The 21,924-nt window shown below is 40.8% G+C and overlaps 2 protein-coding genes across 2 annotated transcripts; one reads left to right on the top strand and one right to left on the bottom strand.

Moving 5' to 3' along the window:
- The first annotated feature begins 8,825 nt into the window (after nt 1-8,825).
- LOC110067487 (neuroligin-4, X-linked-like) lies at nt 8,826-14,824 on the top strand. Its single transcript, XM_020774815.2, has 5 exons — nt 8,826-11,530; nt 11,926-12,179; nt 12,317-13,033; nt 13,793-14,019; nt 14,547-14,824. The coding sequence occupies exons 1-5, from the start codon at nt 11,191-11,193 to the stop codon at nt 14,764-14,766; spliced, it is 1,758 nt and encodes a 585-aa protein (XP_020630474.2). The 5' UTR covers nt 8,826-11,190; the 3' UTR covers nt 14,767-14,824.
- Nucleotides 14,825-16,175: 1,351 nt separating this feature from the next.
- On the bottom strand, nt 16,176-21,127 carry LOC110067488 (cholinesterase-like). The gene is made up of 5 exons (XM_089283538.1): nt 20,687-21,127; nt 19,506-19,759; nt 18,095-18,811; nt 17,473-17,699; nt 16,176-17,115 (listed from the first exon to the last, which is right to left on the bottom strand). The coding sequence occupies exons 1-5, from the start codon at nt 21,051-21,053 to the stop codon at nt 16,896-16,898; spliced, it is 1,785 nt and encodes a 594-aa protein (XP_089139664.1). The 5' UTR covers nt 21,054-21,127; the 3' UTR covers nt 16,176-16,895.
- Nucleotides 21,128-21,924: the final 797 nt, after the last annotated feature.

Consider the following 21,924-nt stretch of genomic DNA (forward strand, 5'->3'; position numbering starts at 1 on the left):
GGAGGGCTTGAACACAGGAACAAAGTGAAAATCCCAGATTAGGCTTGTGGCAGAGATTAGGCTTCTAATGATAACTCATTGCACGCAGTTAAGCCGATCGTGAAGGGCTTTGGTCCTGAACCAGAGTGTAGTGATCCACCATGCATGCAAAAATGAGTCCATGGCAAAGTGTCCGAGAGGAAAACAAAAACGTATCGTTGTAATTTGACGAGAAGAGCTCAAAGTAAAAGGAACAGCTTGATGAAATTATTATTTAAAAATTTATAAAAAACGTTCACGGGCTATATAAAGTTAAAACTTTCAGAGCTTTCGGCTGTCAGACTACAGCCTTCGATGGATAAAAAATGGAAAAGATAACAACTACAAATATATACAAAAATGGGTGGAACTATAAAAAGAATATATTAAAATGGAAAAATATAAGTGTTAATGAACTAATTGTTCTTTTTTAAAAGAATAGAGTATTGATTGGGGAGCGGCCTAGAATTGCTATCTGCATGATCTATCGAAGCGGTGTGCCATGATTCTAACGTCTTGCGAATACGTGAAGAACCCTTGTTTTTTTCTCGTTTCAAAGCATCTGCCAGTCTCGCCTACATAACTCCATGGACAGTCGGCACAAGATATTTTATAAACCACATTTGGTTGAAGTTACACTTATATTTTTCCATTTTAATATATTCTTTTTATAGTCCCACCCATTTTTGTATATATTTGTAGTTGTTATCTTTTCCATTTTTTATCCATCGAAGGCTGTAGTCTGACAGTCGAAAGCTCTGAAAGTTTTAACTTTATATAGCCAGTGAACGTTTTTTATAAATTTTTAATATGTTTTGTCCTGGCTACGGTTCTTCTATTTTTAAATAAAATTATTATTATTACTATTTAAAGCAAGTCTGCGCTTTTCAGAATGACTGTCAGTCGATCAGACAAATTTTAAATATGTAGCTGCGATGAACACTATAAAATTATTCTTTCAATAGGTATTTTCTTTTTTTAAATCATTGTATAAATTTATATTTATCTAATATTTTATTTTATATATTTATAACTATAATTTTTTTATACTGTTTTAGGAGTGACTTGTTAACGATTAAAGATTAAAGACAGGTTTCAAGGCAATAAAAGAACAGTTTTAACTTATTCCGATTAACTGAGCAGGTAAACTGTTTGGAAATAAACAATTTTCAATGCGTTCAGGAGATTTGTACGGTTTAATTAAACATGTCAACAAATGAAACGGACCTTGCACGTACTGATTTATACCTCACGGTGTGCTTAGCTTAATTTCCTGGAATAATTTTCATTGTTGGAGAAGATGAAAGAAAGAGAGAGGAAATTTTGGTTATTATTTTTTTAAATTGAACTTAGCTGTACCTGCACGTAATCGTTAAGAGCAGAAAAAATGCTTGGCCTAAAGGCATACCGTCGTATCACGGTAACCAAACGCCTTGAAGGAAGAGTAACTCGGTACTGAATAATAAAAATTGGTCGGCAAATTTTCTGGCAATCCAAGTCTTGTTTTTAATCATTCATAACAGACTTCGTAATCGTAAAAAAGAAGTTTCAGCGGAAGAAAAGTGTGAAAGTTAAACAATAGACCTTCCACGAAGGGTTTTTTTGTATTCCTTTGCCGCTTAGCCGATAGGCAACTTTCACGAAACATTTCTTGGAAGCGGAAGTCAATAATGACAGTAATGTGATCACAAGTTTATTTTGGTGGACTTTTATGGCTGGGAATATTTTTCGTGTTGGTGAGTTGGGTCAGATGATAGCAAAAGCACAATCAGCTAAATCGAAATAACCTGTAGAAATAAACAAAGAAGGCCGTCTGCTATTCTTATGTTAAATCACAAGTGACGCGGATTGCCGATTAACAAAAGCCGGCGTTTTAGATACGGACAACTAATTGTTGTTTAATGTTATGAGTTTCATTCAACAGAAAAAACTACGTGAGTCGGGCACTTAAAAGCTTTATATACAGGATTATTCAAATTCGGTACGGATTTGAGGGCGTTTAGTTGGTTCTGATAGAGAACACATTGTGTGTCAAATATGGAAGGGCCTGTTGGAGCTGCAGAAACAAACTGCGGAAGTGATAAACATATTAAATGTCCGAAGTGCAGTACTACAGGGGACAAGCATGTTCCACAACCTGCTATCAGCGAAAAACACAAGCAAAAGAACCAAGAGATACTGGAAAGGAAACAGAAACTCGCTAACGGAGGAAGGAGACTATCTCGTAAAATAAGCGAACCAGAATCACATCATCTGGCCACGAAATTAGCTTTGGATCGACAGCAGCAAAAGAAGGTTGAGGTTTTTGACTCGCACGCAATTGACTTCACAGCGCAGAATAAAGAAACCGATGACCAGGCAGATATATTTCTCCCGCGTCATCTAAAAAAGCGACAAAGCAGCCAGTTGCTGAATTTAAACAAAGTCAAAGAGGAAAACTATGCCGGAAAAGGTCAAGCATCACAAACTGCGGCAGACGATGATGAGAATGAAACGGAAAACAGAGAAGGGGAAAATGTGTTGGAAGTACTTCGTAATGTGGAAGACTTGAGAAAGGCATCTCTCGCTTACGGAATCCTAGAACCGGAACGAAATTCACCTCAACACGACACTCTGCAAGCGTATTTCAAGTTTCGAAAAGAGAACATGGTTAAAGAGGATCGACTGAAGAAAGTGCAGGCCAAGGCCAGGTTAAGAGAAGGAGAAGAAGCGGTTAATTCACACAGTGTAATCCGCAAACCCAGTGGTTTACGTAATCTCCTTCCTCCACTCCATAAACTTAATAGCGAAAATAAGCTAGGAGCTAAGACAAACGCGACGGACTTGAAAGGCGGTCATTATAAGGAAAGAGCGAATAGAGAACGCCTTGGGAAATTACCTAAAATTTCACGAAAGATAAGTAAAGTACGAGACGGAAACACGGGGCGAGATCCGAGATTTCAGAAACTTATTTCTAGTTTGGTTCCTCTGTCAGAAAAACCCGGAATGTCGCCTTTTACTGGGAAAACACATTATACCATGTGATATTGAACGTCTGTAGAATCAAAAAGTCAGGAAAGAAACTTAATCCCATGTATGTACAAAGTGATATCGTTTGTGTGTGGGGATCTGAAGTGCGAGCTTGACCGCACACACGTGTCAAAATAAACTGCATATTTCAGAGTGTGACTGATTTTTAGATGAAAAGTTGAACACCGTCCAATTAAAATAATTGCGACCCCATAGAAGTTCGAACAACTAAGCAAAAGATTATTTTCTTTTGCAAAATGTACAGTACGTAATTCGGATATGGTATCTATAACTGAGGGGGACATTTTGCCCAGATTTTGCATGAAGTGTATATTTGTACGTGCTATGATAGTTTCAAGCAAACGCTGTTGAGAAAATTACTAACATGAAAAGAGTTACGATAACAATAGATTTTGATTACATTCAGTACGCGTTGTATTAAGACAAAATCCTTTTGATCGTTTTTTCTTTTGTGGTAATTAACTTTGAATGAGAACAGGCATATAATCTCCTTAACCTGTAATTTTAGTTAGCACTTCTCTCACAGGTTTGTATTATTCATTTTCGTATATCCCGAGCGGTTTACCTTTCTGCTCTGGTCAAGATATGAAACAGTTTGTTCACTTTTCCAATCTAAGTACTTTAAGCCAAAAATGTAGCGCTGGGCAGAAGCCTTGGGGTAGAAAGAACTTTATTCAAAGCAGCAATAGACTGCAGTATGTTAAACAAAGTCAGTTATCTTTTCGAACGAATTGTAAGCTTTGGTTGGTAATTACATGTTCAAGGGATGGTAAACACTTACATTACTTGTACTTATTTTTGTGAATCAAGAGTGAACATTTTTAAGAGTTCATCAATCGTAATAGACTCTGAATCTCCTTTTCTTAGGCGCCAAGAAGTCTGCTGCAGCCATTTTTTCTTTCCATAGCCTTCAACATGCTTTTAATCTCTTTAAACCTGTAATATGTTTAACACTTGAACAAAACTTTTAGCAGCTAGTAACTATGCTGGATTGTCTCTGGTCAACCTTGATCTACCTTTCCGAATGTTCCAGCTGTTGAGCTGACCAAGAAAGAAGGTTCCATGGGAACTCCGGACTTGTACTGCAGTAGCAAAGTAAGTATTAACGCTTGTTGAAACTATAATGGGGCACCCAGAATAAAGCAAAGACAATTGAATTCAAATGGTCCTATAAGTGTGATATTTGTGACGCATACAGACAGATACATTATGAAATGAAAATTTAAAATAGTTTGCATGGTGCCACTAAGTCTGGTCGACTGAATAGGAGAACCCATTTGACAATCCCTAGAGTGCGCAGAATGAATTTGTTTGATTACTGATAACGTTCGTACAATGACGTAGAATTTGTTTCATCGTTAGCAAACGCTTATGAAATTGTATTGCAAAACGTTTCTACTGAACTGTAGCCATTGCGAAACCGATATCAAGAAGAGAAAAAAACAAGACATTTATCAATTAACAAATGGTAAACGCCATAGCGTGCACTATTGAGTTATGGATGCACGCGGGAGGTTGCTAAGCACGAAAGAAGCGTAAGAGTCGCACGAGGCAATAGCCGAGTGCGACTCTAGCTTCTTGAGTGCTTAGCAAACCTCCCAAGTGCATCCATAACTCAATAGCGCACGCTATGGCCTTTACCATTTGTTTTATAACATAAAATTGAGACATTGGAACAACAGTAGTTCTTTTATTGAGCTACATCACAAAAAAAAAATGTTCGTGTAGTCTTACATGACAAGAGAAAACAAGCGCGCAAAAATTCATTCATGACAACCGACTGCACACCAGTAACTCGATAAAGTTTCATCTTCAGACAACTGTGAAGACAGTTTCGCATTTCTGGCAGAAGGACGTCGGTGATTACTTTGGAAACAATGTCTGTCAAAAGATTTGCTTTGTAAACATTAGCACACATGTCAGCAGCGTACACTCATGGGCAAATAGTAGACGCTAAATTAACCAATCAGAGCGCGCGCTTTGCCTTAGTTATGTTATAACTTGAATTAGGCAAAGGCAACTTAAGGTTTGCGAAGCTGAAACTCAGTGCAATCACAACTAATACTGCGCCATCCTTGCTCCCTGCTGCTCGGCTCCTGATTGCACGAGTAAACAAACCAATGGGATTTTGCATCGGATTCACATGGCTAATTTGGGAACAGGCAGCCGAAGAATATTGTTTAGTTTTGTGACTCACAGTGATATTTTATTCAACAAATTTGGTATTTCAGTTTTTCAACTGATTTACAACAGAAAAATGCCGTGGGATCGATCTTCAGTCTTTTTAATTATGTCAGTCCGTTTCATCTTTAAACGAAAAAAATCTCCTGGGGGGGACCTCATGCACAAATTAAAGGATGAGGGTGCTGGTCAAAAATTTTGAAACGAACGCCTAAGAGGTACCGAGATCATCCTATTTTGTGGGCGTGACCTGACATTTTTTTACCCCTAAGAGGAACCAATTCCAAAACAACACATTGATAGACACTTTCTTACTTGTTAACAGTACTAAAGACGATAGCTCCGAATACCTTCTCCTCATAAAGTTTATGAACGCATTGCCATGTAAATCTCTATCCTGCTAATATAGGTTGTTCTTTACACCCTCAAAGGTACTACGAGCACCCCCGTCCTTTTTTTTAATGGAAATTCCCCCGGGAAAATCCCAGTACTACCCCCCTCCCCAGGACTACGAACAGCACACAGAAAATGAGGAATGTGGAAGATTATAATCGAATGTCAACGCGTGTCAAATATAACGTATTGAGGTGAGCATAAATTTTAATTTGTTTACCAGCAGGAAGCAGCATCAAAACACGCAGTCTTCAAAGATTCCCCCAAGCGAATCCCAGTAAAATTTCTGGTGAAAGTTGCATCACCTTCCTTTCTTGGTTGCTCCGAAGAAGTGTTGTTCGCACACAGGGGTGGCGGGGGGGGGGGGGGGGGAGGGGCTTCCATATAAAAAGGACGGGGGCGCGCTCGTTGTACCCTTTAGGGGTTAAAGAATTGTTTTGGTACCTCGTAGGGTGTTTAGCCTCAAAAGGCACACGGCGGGGGCTGTTGCGGTACCTTTCAGTCAGTATTGAGCCAAAAATAATATGACAGGAGATTAGAATTGGTACCTCCAAGGGGTGAAAAAAATTTCAAGATACGCCCACGATGCAGTATCTTGGTACCTCGAAGGGAAAAAATTGCCGACAAGCACCCCCGGCCTTTTAATGTGGGAGTTCCCCTCCCGGGGTTCTTCACAGTTCAGCGTCTTTCTTCAGAGCATATCCGCGGACAACCATTGCATGGCCTGGTGGAGTCTATAGAATACCAATCGGTAAAAATATTCTTTAACCCCTTGCCAAAAAATAACGTTTTTAACCATCTAGTCAGGTTTTTTTTAGCTGCCATGTCGCTAAAGAAGCCTAAGTTTTGCTAAGAAAGCTTTATTTTTACTAAAAGGAGAGATTTTTCGAGGATTAGGTACAAAATGGAGCAATATTTCAATTCCTGTCATGCGCATATGCCAAAATTTGGACCTTTTTTTCCTTTTTTTTCTTTTCTTTTTTTTTTTGCCAATAACGGGTCTCAATTTTGTCCTTTTCCTTTCTGTTTTTCTCGGCCCTTTTACACTGGCTACCTTTTGTGTTGCAAGTTCTTTCTGGCTGCCGTGAAAAGTTGGATGTTAATTACGGGCAAAGCCTAGAAATGGACCTTGATCAATCATAGGCGTAGTGGACAATTTTACCACCGTTTTTGCACCAAAACTGATAACGTTGTTTTTCGATTTGCGACGTCGGAATGTCGTCGATATCTTAACCTGACCATTGTATGGAAAGGCCTAGCCCAGTACTACTATCTGCTTATCAAGAATATCTGATGACATTTAAGTTGATAACGTCACAAATGGAACAAAGAGCACGACCATTAATTACGCATATAATTCCTACATTTCTCTGTAGATGATGCATCTCCCTCTCTCCTTCTTAACGCCACGGTCGGCTTGCGTGGTGTGTGACTGAATGGCAAATGGGTTTTAGATGTCACGCTACAAGGTTCGTTTCAAGAGTTGTCAACAATATCATCCGCAGGACGGGGTTGTTTTCAGTGCAGTGCCATCTGGTCATGGTGTTTTTACTAACACCATCGCGATCGACCATAGAGACGCAACTACTTCGACTTGCATCTCAGAACCTTTTTTGGTTTCCCATATTTGAAATGTGTTGTCCGCCGGCAAGTTTCTTTCAGTCTCGGGATTCAGTTTATCGCTGAACTGTAAAAATAAAAACTCGCACGATTAATTTATTCTCCATGTAACGACTAGCAATTAATATTCTCGCAATAAAATTGTAGTACGCTGAGATACGAAGCCTGTTATAAAAAAAAATCTTGCTCTCATCAATACCTTGTAGCCATAACTCTTGACAACGTTTCGCACAACGCGAAACACGGCTCGCTTGTGTCGTGGCCCATCAGTTTACTCGTCCTGTGGAAGTTCTACTACGCGCGCGCGCCAGGCTTCACGCGAGGTCTCATTGTTTACTCCAGTCTCGTCCCCAATAGGGCTTACTTGCAAAGGTTTTTTATTTCCTTTCCACGTCTGAACGCAGGCTAGTCCCAAGAAGTGGTCACATAGAACCCGCTTTACGTTTAGTACCAAGAGCGTGAACTCTGGCAAAGTCTGCGACTCATGAGCTTCCGGTCGTTTCAGATAAATCTGATTGACTGATAATCGAAAATGGGTCTTTGCTCGAGCTAAAAAATTGGAGTGGCAGAGTTCTGACCAAAGATAAGCGGGCTCTGGAAGAAAGATAGGGCTTACCCCTCCAATTTTTTCTTGTACATGTTACAAACGTAAAATAGGAGTGGCAGAACAAAATTTAGGTTTCGAGTAGTCCCTTTTCCGTTTGGTCCGTCGTGCGTGACGCGAAAGAAAACTGCAAGAAAAAAATGGCTGCGCGAAACCCTGGGGGCGAGGAGCGCGCAAAAGGCGCGCTTCTCGCCCCCAGGATTTCGCGCGGCCATTTTTTTTCTCTTTTTTTTATTTTATTTTATTTAATTTTTTTTTCGCGTCACGCACGACGGGCTAAGCGTAAGAGGGACTACTCGTAGTCTAAACAAAATTATGATTTTCACTTCGGCGAAGTTACGCAATGTTTGATCATGATTTGCAAAGGACTGGGTCACCCAAGTAAATTCGACACTTTTTCAGTATGCTTCCATGGTAACGCTAGAAAAGCAATTTGAATGTGTTGGGTTTCGATCAGACCGATGGCCATTATGTGCTCAAGGGCACGAAGAGGATAAAGCGAGTGAGTGAGTAAGTGAGCGAGTGGGTATCCAACTGATTTTCATACAAGCCAATATTTGAAACAATAAGTAACTTTTTAAGTTGTTTTGCGGGATCTTTGTATTGCAACATCAGTGAAACCGATACCCGCTCGCAGAGTCCGTTTCGGTATTATAATAAAGTGGTTATTCTCTCAATGAGTCGTTTTTGTACGATGTAAAACTCCGATAGTCACGTAAAGCAAACATTCTTTGTACCAGTGTTGAAAGAAAAGATTGACACTCTTTCGTTTGCTCTGTTCAAAACGGACAACACGCAATCGTAATAATCTCGCACTCTCCGCCAAATTTCTATTTGAGTTTTTTATCATGTCCATCCGACAACTATTTGTGCAAAACCTAATAAAATAAAAGTAGAAGAGTATTGTTTGTGTCAAGATCGCCGTCATGCCCTCAGCACGCACATAATAATGGAATGTCAACATTGTCTCGCGTAATCGCCTCAGGCGACAAAAAGTGACTCTTATTATCCAAGCCGTAAATTAAATTTTGCAGTTGCTTGGTGAAACTTGTGCCGTTCACTGCAAAATAACATCTTGTTACGCCGACGATCGACGTGGTGTCCTTTGATTATTTCGATCGATTTTCTGGGCAAAGTGATGCCGCGTATGATTGCTTTTAGTTCAATGAAATTGAAAATTGACAGCGGTGGTAGATAATTGCCCAGCGAAGTGACGGCAACTGGGGCTCGACCACCATGCGGCGAAGTAAATTTTCATCAAAAGAACAGATTAAAGACCAGCAGCATGCGAGTAGAGACATAATCCAGTTATATAACAGAGAATCGAAAGCCCAGAGGGAAAGAAACAAGAAAATTATTGAAATACAGCGAAAAGCGAGACGGAAGGATGATTCCCGTAATCACTCACTGGAGGAAAAAGCGAGGAATGAAATGCGTAAGAACTCTCAAGCGAAAACTGGCTACAGTATCATGAAATTGCCACTGATTGAAACCCAAAGCAGGCCAAATAAAACACGTAGATTGAGTAAACGATCGAGCGTGAAAGATGTGGATGAACATTTCTTGCCGAACATAGATGTTGGTAACTCGAGAACTTATGTGCGTGGCGCTCGAGTGAAAGAACCTTCGCGTGATCCACGATTTGAAGGTTTAATTTCATCCTTGTTGATCAACGCGGACTATTATGGTGACTTGCAGAGATTTGCACCGCCAAGAAGGGAAATTGGTAAACGGATACGTTTAGGATTGGGATTTTAAACATGTTGAATTATTTTATGACACTGGAATCAAGAACTATTACACTTGATGAACCCATATTCGATTAATGTCATTTCCTTGAGAGATATAGATTTAGCGACTTCATTTTTATTTCAGTACATGAATCTTTATTTTTGAAAAAAATCTATTGTTCAAACAAAATGACAAATTCAGAATTGTTTTTATCCACGTCGATATTGATAGTTTCTGATTCAACCGGACATAGATCAGAAACACTGACTCGCCGAAGCCAGCTGGTCTTTTGCCGTACGCAGCTGGGGGTACCGTTCATGTTACAAAGTCACTGTATTTTTGCTTTACAATGTCTTATTCAAGCTTATTCACTAACCTCATTTTAAATTTTGCTACTACTTAATTATGTGCGGTAAAGCAAGCAGAACCTCCTATTGGAGAATTGAAAGAATGGATAGCCCTCATGCCCGCGGTGAAATGCTTTTCCTTGGTACATGTATAAAGCTGTGTTCACACTAGGCTGAAACATGATTAGTCTGATCACGAATGAAACATGACGGCTTCGTTATGAAAAGTGTTCACATCAGACAGTGCATTGCGCGAATCATGGTTGAAACATGATTATTCTGAGCATGATTGAAACAACCTCGCGAGGTAGTGTCAATCATGATCAGACCAAGCGCGTTCAAAGTGGCGGATGGATGCGGAGAGGAGGCGAGTGCCTAAATGAACCAAAATTGGGGCTATTATGAGGCCAAATGTCTAGTTGAAATATGGGCCGATGAAGAAATACAACGGCAATTATCGGCGATGGGTAGAAAGCAGAATATTTGGGAGAACATTGCCGAAAAACTTAATGTACCATGAAACAGCATAAATTATACAACCATGCATGAAACGTGTCTGAATCCGACATCTGATATGAATGATGCAATAACAAACATTTTTTGGCGAAAAATGTTTCCTTGAAACATGTTTACTCTAATCATGTTTCGGCTTTAATGTGAACACAGCTTAAATCTTTTCTGAACGTTTCCTAAAATTATTGCCGTCCATTTCGTAGTCTTGCTGTAAAAGCTTGTTTAGTTTGAGCATCTTTTTCGTTCGTTAGCCTGGGTCCCAATGTATCTCCAGAGGGTCCGGTATCCAGGACCTGATGGTGGTCAAACAGGCCACTGTCGATATATCAAAATTGAGCTTGATATTGAGGCCTAGAGGACGCAAACAAAAGAAATGAATAAACATGCTCATTTAATTTCCTTTGTTTGTGTTCTCTAAGTCTCACTACCAAGCTGAATTTTAATATATCAAAAACGGTCTATTGTGACCATCCAATGTCTTTTACTACAGTGATACATGTGGTAACATGTCTCTTTAGCTGAATACTGAGACGTCTTTTGGTCCTGAAAGGTCTTGTGTACAGGTCGGTACCGTGCTTTCTCTAGTCCTTGGTGTGTCAGTCCATTCCAGTTCACTGACTTTACGCCTCAAAATTAGCAATTCATCGCGTTGACGGCTTTGTCACGCACGTACAAAAATGTGCTAAATTACTAACGGATGATACCGCAAATCTCTTTCACCGACTGCAGCCTATTCTTCTACGATCCTTTGACATGAGAGTTACATTTCGTGTTCTGTGTATAGCCGTGAACTGTACTGTCCTTTTTATACTGAAGTCAACGCAAGCCGAGTTCAACGGGGACCGACTTTCCCCCGTTGTGCAGACTGAGTCTGGTGCCGTCATTGGCAAGATTGAGAAACTTCCATACGGCAAATCAGTACACGAGTATCTTGGTATCCCGTATGCTGAACCTCCGGTCGGCAAATTAAGGTTTGCAGCTCCAAAGCCCCTCAAACCTTGGTCAGGAGTGAAACGTGCCACAAAGTTCAGAGCCTCGTGTCCACAGCCATCAGTTTCGTATCGTGGCACCGAGATCAATTTTACTCGGTCAGGTATGGCATATCTATGTTTCAGTTTTACCTAAATTGATTTAACATAATTATTCTGTTGACGTGAAACAAGTCAAAACCTTAATTCGGATCGGACAAGAATCCGGGAACTACGTACAGTATGTCGCTTGAACTGCAATTCAATCGTGAAAATGACACCAGCGTGACCTAATCCTGCCAGTCACGCACCTATAGTCAGCCTGGTTTAGGGGGCAGGTAGGGCTTGCACTTGGGCAAAAACTTCCTGTCTGCTCTGAAGTGCTATATAAGACATTTCTTTACATTTATAAACATCATGGGCCATCATCTTCCTCTCAACAGAAAAATGAACAACACAATTACGGGAATGCACGTCGCTATGTTACTGAAAGAAAATTATTTTTTTCTATTTTTCCTAGGAGGAAACATTGAGGATTGCCTTTTTCTCAACGTCTTTGTCCCGGCATCTGTCAAGCCCAATGACAAGATGGCGGTGATGGTGTGGATTCATGGCGGCGCATTTGCTTATGGTACTGCCTCTCATTATCCTGCTGGGGTTTTAGCGACCTTCAATGACGTCATCGTTGTGTCAATCAACTATCGTCTGGGAATACTCGGCTTCTTCAACATCCCTGATACTGATTATAAAGGAAATTATGGAATGTTGGATCAGGTAAGTTATCTTTGTACCTGGCATTGTTTATGTACGCTTTTAACCTGTTAACCATGATGAAGATGAAGGAATCACTTCTGCTGTTCTTTTAAATTATTATTACTGTTTTAATTAACATTCATGATTTATAACTACAGGTCTTGGCATTAAAGTGGGTTCAATCCAACATTGCAAGGTTTGGTGGTGATCCTAACAGAGTGACCATTTTTGGTCAAAGTGCAGGAGGAATGAGCGTGTCTCTTCATTTAGTGTCGCCATTGTCCAAAGGCTTGTTTCACAGAGCTATTATGCAGAGCGGTACGTCTTCGTCGCCGCTTTACTGTGGAAAAGTTACCAACACAAAGCAGCTAGAGGCGTTTGCTAAGCGTATAAACTGCAGTTTGGGACCAGATCTTGTTGACTGCGTGCGAGGTAAGACAGTTGAGGAGATTACAAAGGCTAAAAGTGGGATCACGATTTCTAAAAGCATTGGTTCTCAAAACATTGTGGGACCTACAGTTGATGGAGAATTTCTACCAGATCTACCAGAGACCCTGTTTAAAACGGGTCAATTTCACGCTGATGTTCAAGTAATAACTGGCGTCACTTCCAACGAAGGTGCTTTATTTGCAATGATTATGCCTCGTTACCAAGTGAAAGATGGAGTATCATTAGAAATGTTTGAGTCTGTTGTCAGGAATGGAATGATTTATGGTCGACAAAAGCGCAAACCTGTCGAAGATTTAACTCTGTTCCACTACACTAACCATGCAGACCCTAACAACCGAATTGCTGTTCGTCAGTCGATGATGAACTGTTTTAGTGATTCAGGGTTCATTGCACCCCTCGTGCTGGAGGCAAAGGCTTTGGCAAAGGTTATATTTATATTCCGTCTACCCCCATATCAAAGTGTCGGGGGTCCTTATCTGCGCCCAGTCCTGGTAATGTGTCCATGTACCGAGAAGGGGAAAAGTTTTAGGGACAAATCGCCTCATGCATGCCGTCTCTTTTTTGGGGGGAGCAAATCCAGGAGACTTGAGGTCTTGTTTCAAATTAGTTTGAATTCTCGTGACAAGCCGCGAGGACAACTTAATGTCCCTACGACAAGTTCTTTTCGCCAGAATCGATAGTTCATGCGAAAGGAAAATTCCCCGAGAATTTGTGCAGGGAGACATTTCCTCGTGTGTTCTGGCGTTATAAAGGTACCACAAATCCATTGTTTGCTGGGGGAGGGACTTGTACAAGCTCATTTTGACTCCTTATGGATATTAGTCCGGATTAGTTTATGAGCGATACTCCACAATGGTGGACCAACAGCATCATCGCAGGCAAAAATTCTTTCTCAACAAACATGGCTACAACTAGTTCCTTGCTGTAAGTGTCCCTGGGTTTATGTCTAGCATTTCACTAGTGTTTTTATATAATGAATAACGCTGGTATGTTACTTTTTAGTACTGATCATATCTTAGTCTGTTATTGGTCCCTGGTGGATGCGTTCATGTCCTTGGGAAGTCGATTGAAGTGTTTGGTTTTGTGTTAAATCTAATTTTACTTTATATTTGGAACTTCGTCCACCTGCTTATGCGACAGATAGGACTGTATCGTTTCTTTATATTATACCTTTACACCAACAGATAGGACTTCCACCTTATGTTTATGTGTTCAACCATCGACCAGTGTACTCCACGCTGCCTGACTGGATTGGTGTGGCACATGGCATGGACCTTGCACTTGTGTTTGGCGCGCCATTTAAGAACATACCTGACCTATTCGTTAATGCTTTAACAAAAAAGTACTCCGAAATAGACAAGGGGGTGAGCTTGTATATAATGAGACTATGGACGGATTTTGCCAAATATGGGTAAGACAATGATTTTTTGTTTTTTATTGGTACACACGTGAAATGTTTGTTAAGGGTTAACCAGTAACGTACCTATAATATTTTGATGAGGAAGTTATTTCTTGGATGGCAAATTCAAACGTCTTTAATTTGTTTGATGTCATGCCCAAGTCGTGTCCAGCTGTGAAAGCGTTATCTCAATTGCACCTTTGATTCGTGTTAACCTGTTCTTCCAATCAGTATGACTTATGAAGGCTGGATGTCTCCTTTTTTGTATTTCGGTTGACAAAAACAGACCTCGATGGAGCTAATCCTGAATTCACCCCTCTTAGGGGCTAGTGAAACCCGGCCTGGTAAATTATCCCCTCCCCCACCCCCTCGCCTATGAGAGGTACACATCTCTGACTCAGTCCTTTACAGTGCTCCAGGTAGAGACAAATATGTTAATGTTCCGGATTTGGCGGGAGGTGGGCGGAAAGGGCTTTATTAAAGTATTGTTTACGTCGGATTTTTTTTTGGCTCTGGTGATTTTTTTTTTCTTTCCTCAGATCTCCAAATCCACCTGATTCTGGTCCTTCGTCAGTCACGTGGCCTAAATTTACACAGCAAGAGCAGGCACATCTCATAATCGACGTGGACCCGAGGGTGGAACATAGGTTCAGGGCAAAAAAGGTGGCGTTTTGGAATGAAATTGTTCCTAATCTGCTCCAGCCCACGCGAGTGAGGGTAGAAAAATTTCAAGATCACACACAAAAGGATGAACTTTGATCAGCATAAGGACGTTAAAGCAACTGAAATTAAATAATAAAGCTTTCTTTGAACCGTATTTCAACAGGTTCTAATTTGATTGTCCAGGTGAAGGCAGTTCCAACGAGGACTGAACCTGTCTTCTAGATCTTCTGCAACCTTCGACATCCTGAGCCGTACACTCAACCAACGAGGAGCCCCTCGTCCACTTTTTCCTTAGGTAGTCGAGCGTTCTTGTGTTGTTTGTACAGTTGAAGGGCTTAGCAAATAGGAGCTGTTCGTAGTCCAGCTGAATGATCACCCTATTTTGTGAACGACGTGTTCCATCTGGCATCCTTGACCATGATTTTCAGATTACCAGACTGGATGAGGACTCCTGGGAAATGAACTTTGACCAGGAAGACCAAGGAATAAATATATCGCTGCCGAGATGGCACAATGATAAGAGGCCCGACCTATTAGACTGTTAATCAAATGTTAGAATGAGTATACTGTAAACTGCCGCTTGGACGATCTCCCGTTTATAAGCCCCCGGGTAAGCCCCCTCCCTCCCGGGGATAAGCCCCCTCTACTTTAAAATGAGATGAATTCGATTTATTACGATGTTTAAACGCTTCGTATTTCGATCAATACTGCTGTAGCTCGTTTCGAGACGGTTTTTTTTTTATTCTGCGTATGAGCCCCCTTGGATACTTAAGCCCCTCCGTTTATAAGCCCATCCCCAACCCCTTACGAAGTTGTATAATCCCAGGGTTTATTATTGCTGAGGGATTCTATTATTGTTTGAAAGTGATTTTTGGGTACTGTACACTAACTACGAGACCCCTTAGGGGGTGCTTACATGATACTGGGGTGACTTGCATACCGGCACAGACTGCTTTATTCGTCTACATTATACCCCGGCTCGAGTTCACCCGGTTACTGTACCGGAGCTAGAATTTTACACCTCCGGTACGAAACCTCGCAGCAGTATCATTTAATAAGACAACTCGTTTCAGTGTGACAAAAACCTCGTGGGAGACTGGTAACGGATGTTGTATGCGTAGTCTTCACCAATTAATCTAAGATGGCGTTACGTAAGCCTCATTGGACATGTCAGTGAAGAAGCTTCTGGATATTTAGCCTCTACGTGTTGTGTTCTGAAGCAAAACATCTGATTCTCGCCGTACCTCTTTCATCCAGTTCAGAAACCAACGCTCTGTACGCGACGAGCTGCTACAGAGGCGCAAGGCATCGTTCAATCCCAGCATTTTCCTGACTAATCCGGGCGCAGGAAATAGTATCCGGAAAAAGTAACACTATAGTTTGAGTCAACTTCTGTAGTTTAATACTTTCCACTCACGAGGTTAGATCACAACTCTAAAAATAAATGTATGTATTAAGTTTAATTATAAAGGCTAGATACACTAAACAAATGTCCCTCACAAATCCGTTACTTGATTGAGAACTTTATTGACAACAACAGATCTTTCGTGTCAAGGCTTTTGCGGTAGCGCCCAGTTCAGGTCAAACTCATCATAACTAATCCCTACATAATGGAATTCCCTTGCAGCGCTCACAGAATTTGCTTACATATGGGAGGCTATCCGACAATAAAAAAAAAAAATTTGGAGTAGAAAGGTCGAGAAGGGAAAAGAATAGGGAGCTTAAGCAAACCACGACGACAACGGCAACGAGAACGCCACCAAACAAAAGGTTTAATGAGCAAAACAATAGCTGTGCATGTGCGTTATAAATCTTTGCACATTTCTTTGCCGTCCTCTGCAAAATAACAACGTCAAATGACCAAATTCTGCGTCGTCTACTGAACGTGGACGACGACGGCTAATTTTTCGTATTTCCATTTGTTATTGAACGCTGTCATTGCATATTTAGCTTGAGCACATTTTTAGAGCCATTGGCGCACCAAACAGATCGAGACAATAGCGAATTTCGCTGGTAAAATATAAATTCATTTTTTACTAGGCGTTGTCCTCGGCGTCGACGTCGTCGTTACTTAAGCTCCCTAATGTCTTACACGGCGGTCAAGAAAAAACGTTGGTAAGGGAAAGGGACCTGGAGAGGTTTACTCATTCAATGTAAAAGATAGATATAAAATGTAAATATAGGTGCAAATAAAGGGAATTCCACTGCAACGTTTTCGTGTGTGTTTACAGCTCATCCTTTGGCGTCTCCTCGCCATTTTTCTTTTTCTTCGTTTGCAAAACCTCGGCCAGTTTAGGAAGAACTTCGTTCCAAAATGCAATTTTTTCGGCTTGGTACCTGCTCTCCACTCTCGGTTTCACATCCAGGACGAGATATTCCTGCTCCTGTTCTGTAAACTTAGGCCACGTGACTGGCAAAGGACCAGATTCTGGTGGATTTGGTGACCTAAGAGAAGGAGTTAAGTAACATCACAAAGCTTTAAAGGTTATTAAACAACAACAGCAACAGGCCACCGCGCTTCCCACAAGAGAGATCTTAGGTCAAAGGAATATAATAATTACTCCATCTGGTCAGGTAAGCATCCATCCTGCCTCTGATAAGCGACTTTCCTCGAGCTACCAAAATTCAACACGCCGACCCATTGGCTAAAACTAGTGTTACTTTGATACAGAAAAGCGGCGAAAGAAGAGCACTTCACGAAGACAGTGAACATCCACGGATCGGTGGGTCTGGGCTCCGACGCCATATCCACCACCTCATAAATACTTCGAATTATAAATCAAACTCAAATTACGTTCTTACCCATATTTGGCAAAGTCCGTCCACAGTTTCATGATATAAAGGCTCAGCCCCTTTTCTATCTCCGAGTACTTCATCGCCATCATATTTACAAATGGGTCTTGTATGTTCTTGAAAGGTGCACCAAACACAAATCCAACGTCCATAGCATGCACCACGCCCGTCCAGTCAGGTATGCGTGAATAGACTGGTCTGTGATCGAACACATATACATAAGGTGGTCGTCCTCCCTGTTTAACATTGAAAGGAAAATAGACATCATGATTATCCCCTAGTATTTCCTGAGCGATATCTCTGCTAACTAAAGTGGTGTTAGGCTGGACCAAACAATGGATAACCCAATCGTTATAGCATTCAATCAATCAATCAATCGTTTTATTAACGTGGTCAGTGTAAGCTAGTTTCCAGGTACGCCACGAAATAATAAAGATTAACATCTGTAAACAAGCTCAGGAAGCCATTTGTGCTAAAGCAACTATGAAAGAGCGGTGTGAACATGAATTCCAACAGTTGCTCTGATTCCATAGTTGGTCCGAAGCCAGATAAATTCATGTTAGAAAAATCAACGAACAGGGGACGAGAACTGAACACGCGGTTTATTTTATATGTCGGTTGTATTTTTTACCTTTGCCAAAGCGTTGGCCTCGAGCAAGGTGGGTGCAACAAAATTTGAATGACCGACACTGTCCATCATCGACTGGCGAACAGCAATTTTGTCATTTGGATCTTCATGGTTGGTGTACTCAAGAAAAATCAATTCTTCGAGGGCCTTGCTCTTCTCTCGACCATAAACGAACCCACCATTAATAAACGATTTAAACGTGTTTGGTTCCATTCCATCTTTCACTAGTTCAGGTGGCATCATCATTGCAAACAAGGCACCTTCGTTGGAGCTAAAACCAGTTATAACATCAACATCAGGGTGGAATTGACCTGTTTTATACAGAGTTTCCGGTAGATCTGGTAAAAAGTAGCCATCAACTGTAGGTCCTACTATATCTTGTGTGCCTGCGTAGTAAGGAAGCGTCAAACCCCTTTGCAGCCTGAGAATTTCCTCAGCAGTCTTGCCGCGCACGCATTCTACATGATTTGGTCCCAAGGGACAGTTCGTAAGTTTGGCAAACAACTCTAACTGCACTGTTTTAACAACTTTTCCACAGAAAAGAGGCGTGGACGCTGCACCGCTCTGCATTATGGCTCTGTGGAACAATCCTTTGGACAATGGCGACACTAAATGAAGAGAAACGCTCATTCCCCCCGCGCTCTCGCCAAATATGGTCACTTTGTTGGGATCGCCGCCAAAACTTGCAATGTTGGCTTGGACCCACTTTAATGCCAGCACCTGCAATTGCAAAGGTCACTCAGCCAACGTTTAAATAAGTAACATACTACTTAATATTCAGAGGATAACTGTCATTCAGTAAATAACTGCGTGCATCTACATTTTTAGATTGCCCACAATATAGATCATATACCGCTAGTGTGGAAAGGTTTTGAAATATTACCATGCGGACCAACAAGGCGGCGAATTGTTTCTCTTTACTATTTTATTTTGTTGTATCACTGTTTTGTTAGCCAGCACAAACGAGAAGCCCTTTACTGGTTTTGCATTGGCGTCATCTACATGCATTCTACGTGTCAAATTCTCAAGTGGTCATCTACAAATGGCAGTTTTCCCTTAAATGAACCTCTGTACTTCTGGGAGTGACTTTCACATGGACCAAGCGTGGACGACATGGAGTAATTATAATAACGAATGTTAGAGATGCCTTTGTTAAGCTTACTTCCAGTCTCAATCTGAACTTTCATTAATATATTATGCTGCAATTTAAGTTTTACTTTTAATCTGGTAATAAAAGCTTGTTGTTGTTGTTGTTGCTGTTGTTGTTGTTGTTGTTGTTGTATGAGAACGGTCCATTCACAGATTTGTCGTCGTGAGAACAAAACGGATAGATAATCTCTGATTTAAGTAACTAACAGCTAACCCTCTTGACTCCCCCATACAATATTATATCGCTTCTGTCTGATTATCGTACTTGATCCAACATCCCATAATTTCCTTTATAATCAGTACCCGGAATGTTAAAGAAGCCAAGTACTCCCAGACGATAGTTGAATGACACGACGATGATGTCATTAAAGGCTGCTAAGACGCCACCAGGATAAACTGTAGAACTACCATACCAGAATCCACCGCCATAAATCCACACCATCACCGTGAGCTGGTCGTCAGGTTTAATTGTTGATGGGACAAACACATTGAGGAAGAGGCAATCTTCACTGTACCCCGCTTAAAAAGTAGAAGGAGAAATTATCTTTACTTGTTGTTGTCTTGTTGTTTCTTTGTTTGTTCACAATGAAAATTGCAATTATTAGAATAGTCGGTATTCGTAGAAGCGCCAAAAGTTTGAAGTCGGGCGCTGTGAGAATAGAGGATAAAAGCACCAGGTATTTTCACTTTTCTATGTTTCTCAGCCACTGTTTAGCAGCATTTAGTTAGAGTTTACAGGGGTACGGTCTAGACCAGCTTGCCAAGTCATGCTTGGCTGTCTATATTAAGTTTAGAATTTGACCATTTGATGCGGCCAAATTAATTGTCATTTATTTAATATATAGCAAGATTTGTTTGGATAGAATGGATGTAACGTTACTTGGTTGCTCTAAGTATGTTAAATGTATATACAGTTGATTAGTATTTGAAGTTCTTTGGATAAGAAATGATCGTTTGAATAAAGACAACTATTCTAGTCCGCGTTTTACAAGTCCGCGTTTTGCAAGTTCGTGTTTTGCCAGTCCACGTTTTACAAGTCCGCGTTTTACAAGTCCAGTCCAGTCCCCAATACAGTATGCCCAACAGAATACTGTTTCCCGTGTAAATAAATAAATTTTCACAAGCCTGTGAATCAAAAACTATCGAAAGTAACACGCATTTTACCCTGCGAACAGAGTAGCCTTCGATTTTCCAGGAAGATCAAAGGAGACTCTGCTAGCAGGGTACACACGTTTCTAAACTTTGATGGGGTTAGGAATCGCAGTAATTTTTTGTCACGCTTGTGGTTTTCTGCGCAGCGAGCTCACCTATTTCGGCAAATTTCAATCCTAGCCATGTTTCACATCAGGCCTTTTGCGGCTTTGATTGTCCCGAGGTCTAGAAAGTTGTTTTGACATCGGCAGCTTTTGGACAAGCTTATACTAAGTCTTCTTTAAAGAGACACACCTGAATGAGTCTTCTCTATCCCAGGGAAGGGTAATGACTCGTGCTGAACACACGAGGCTCCGAATTCTGTGGCGCTTTTTATTCCAGACCAAGGTTTGACAGGTTTCGGAGCTACAAACCTCAATTCTTCGACCGGAGGTTCTGCATACGGGATACCAAGGTACTCGTGCACTGATTTGCCGTGTGGAAGATTCTGGACCTTGCCAACCACTGCACCGGAGTCGGTTTGCACAACAGGAGAACGATGGCTCTCGTCGAGTTCAGCTCGTGTTAAATTAGATGCAAAAAGGACAGCACAGGTCACGGTTACGCAAAAAAATCGGAATGGATCTAACTTCATATTAAAGAATGTTTTCCTGATCTTCATTACTGTTCCGTGACTATACCTGTATTCCCTCCTCGACAATAAGACTCGATGTTAAATATGTTCTGCATGTGACACTCACCTGGGATTCCTACGTCACGCGGAATTTGACAGATGAAATCAAGTCCTTTGGCACTTATGAAATTTTGAAAATATTGGACTGGACTGTAAAATATGTAAATGTACTCGGATTAAACGGTTTTGTTAAATCCTTCTATAAGTAGTTGCATAACAATCTTATTTATGTATTAATGGTCTAATATAAATATAGATGTGTCCCGCCTAGATTAGCCCAGGCTACCTGGGGGTTCGCGCTGTTGCTATTGTCAAGCTTTTTTAACTTAATGCGTATATATTTCTGTAAATTAATATGCGAGTCATAATAAAATTATTTGTTTGTTGTTGCTGTTGTTGACTAGAAAAAGTAACACGAGGAACAAGGACCTCAGCGGAAAACAAGGCCTAGGAAAACACGGTCTGGCAATCGATAATATACTGAAGGAGTCTTGCTCTTATAATATGGTGGATATGACGTAATTTGCAGATATCGTAGACTACGAATAGTCCCTCTTTCTTTTTATAGTCCGTCGTGCGTGACGCGAAAGAAAACCGCGGGAAAACAATAACCACGCACTTGTCTACAGAAAAATTACGTAGTAAGCTGTCAATTATATTGTCAGGGAATGAAATAGTTTGTGCCATTGATTTCTTAAGCCCATCAGCAAAGTTACCTTTGATGGTGCAGTAGGTGGTAAAATCACTAACAATGATTGATTTCTAATTTTAGTTTTTGTCGATGTGGCATTTTTCATTTGTATTTAAGAACACGTGTGTGCATGAAGAATGTGAAGCATTAGTTTCCAGAGTGACTGAG

This window comes from Orbicella faveolata, unplaced genomic scaffold (genome assembly GCF_042242905.1).
Source record: "Orbicella faveolata isolate gen_17 unplaced genomic scaffold, um_ofav_v1 contig_12, whole genome shotgun sequence".
In the NCBI taxonomy this organism is placed as follows: domain Eukaryota; kingdom Metazoa; phylum Cnidaria; class Anthozoa; order Scleractinia; family Merulinidae; genus Orbicella; species Orbicella faveolata.

Bases quoted from the DNA above. Each gene is read 5' to 3' on its own strand.
- LOC110067487 (XM_020774815.2), top strand. From the start codon at position 11,191: ATGAGAGTTACATTTCGTGTTCTGTGTATAGCCGTGAACTGTACTGTC. The intron at 12,180-12,316 runs GTAAGTTATCTT...TTATAACTACAG, and splicing joins ATTATGGAATGTTGGATCAG to GTCTTGGCATTAAAGTGGGT. The intron at 13,034-13,792 runs GTTATATTTATA...TTACACCAACAG, and splicing joins AGGCAAAGGCTTTGGCAAAG to ATAGGACTTCCACCTTATGT.
- LOC110067488 (XM_089283538.1), bottom strand. From the start codon at position 21,053: ATGAAGATCAGGAAAACATTCTTTAATATGAAGTTAGATCCATTCCGA. The intron at 19,760-20,686 runs GTGTGTCTCTTT...CTACTTTTTAAG, and splicing joins GATAGAGAAGACTCATTCAG to CGGGGTACAGTGAAGATTGC. The intron at 17,700-18,094 runs GTAAAAAATACA...AATGTTAAACAG, and splicing joins AGGCCAACGCTTTGGCAAAG to GGAGGACGACCACCTTATGT.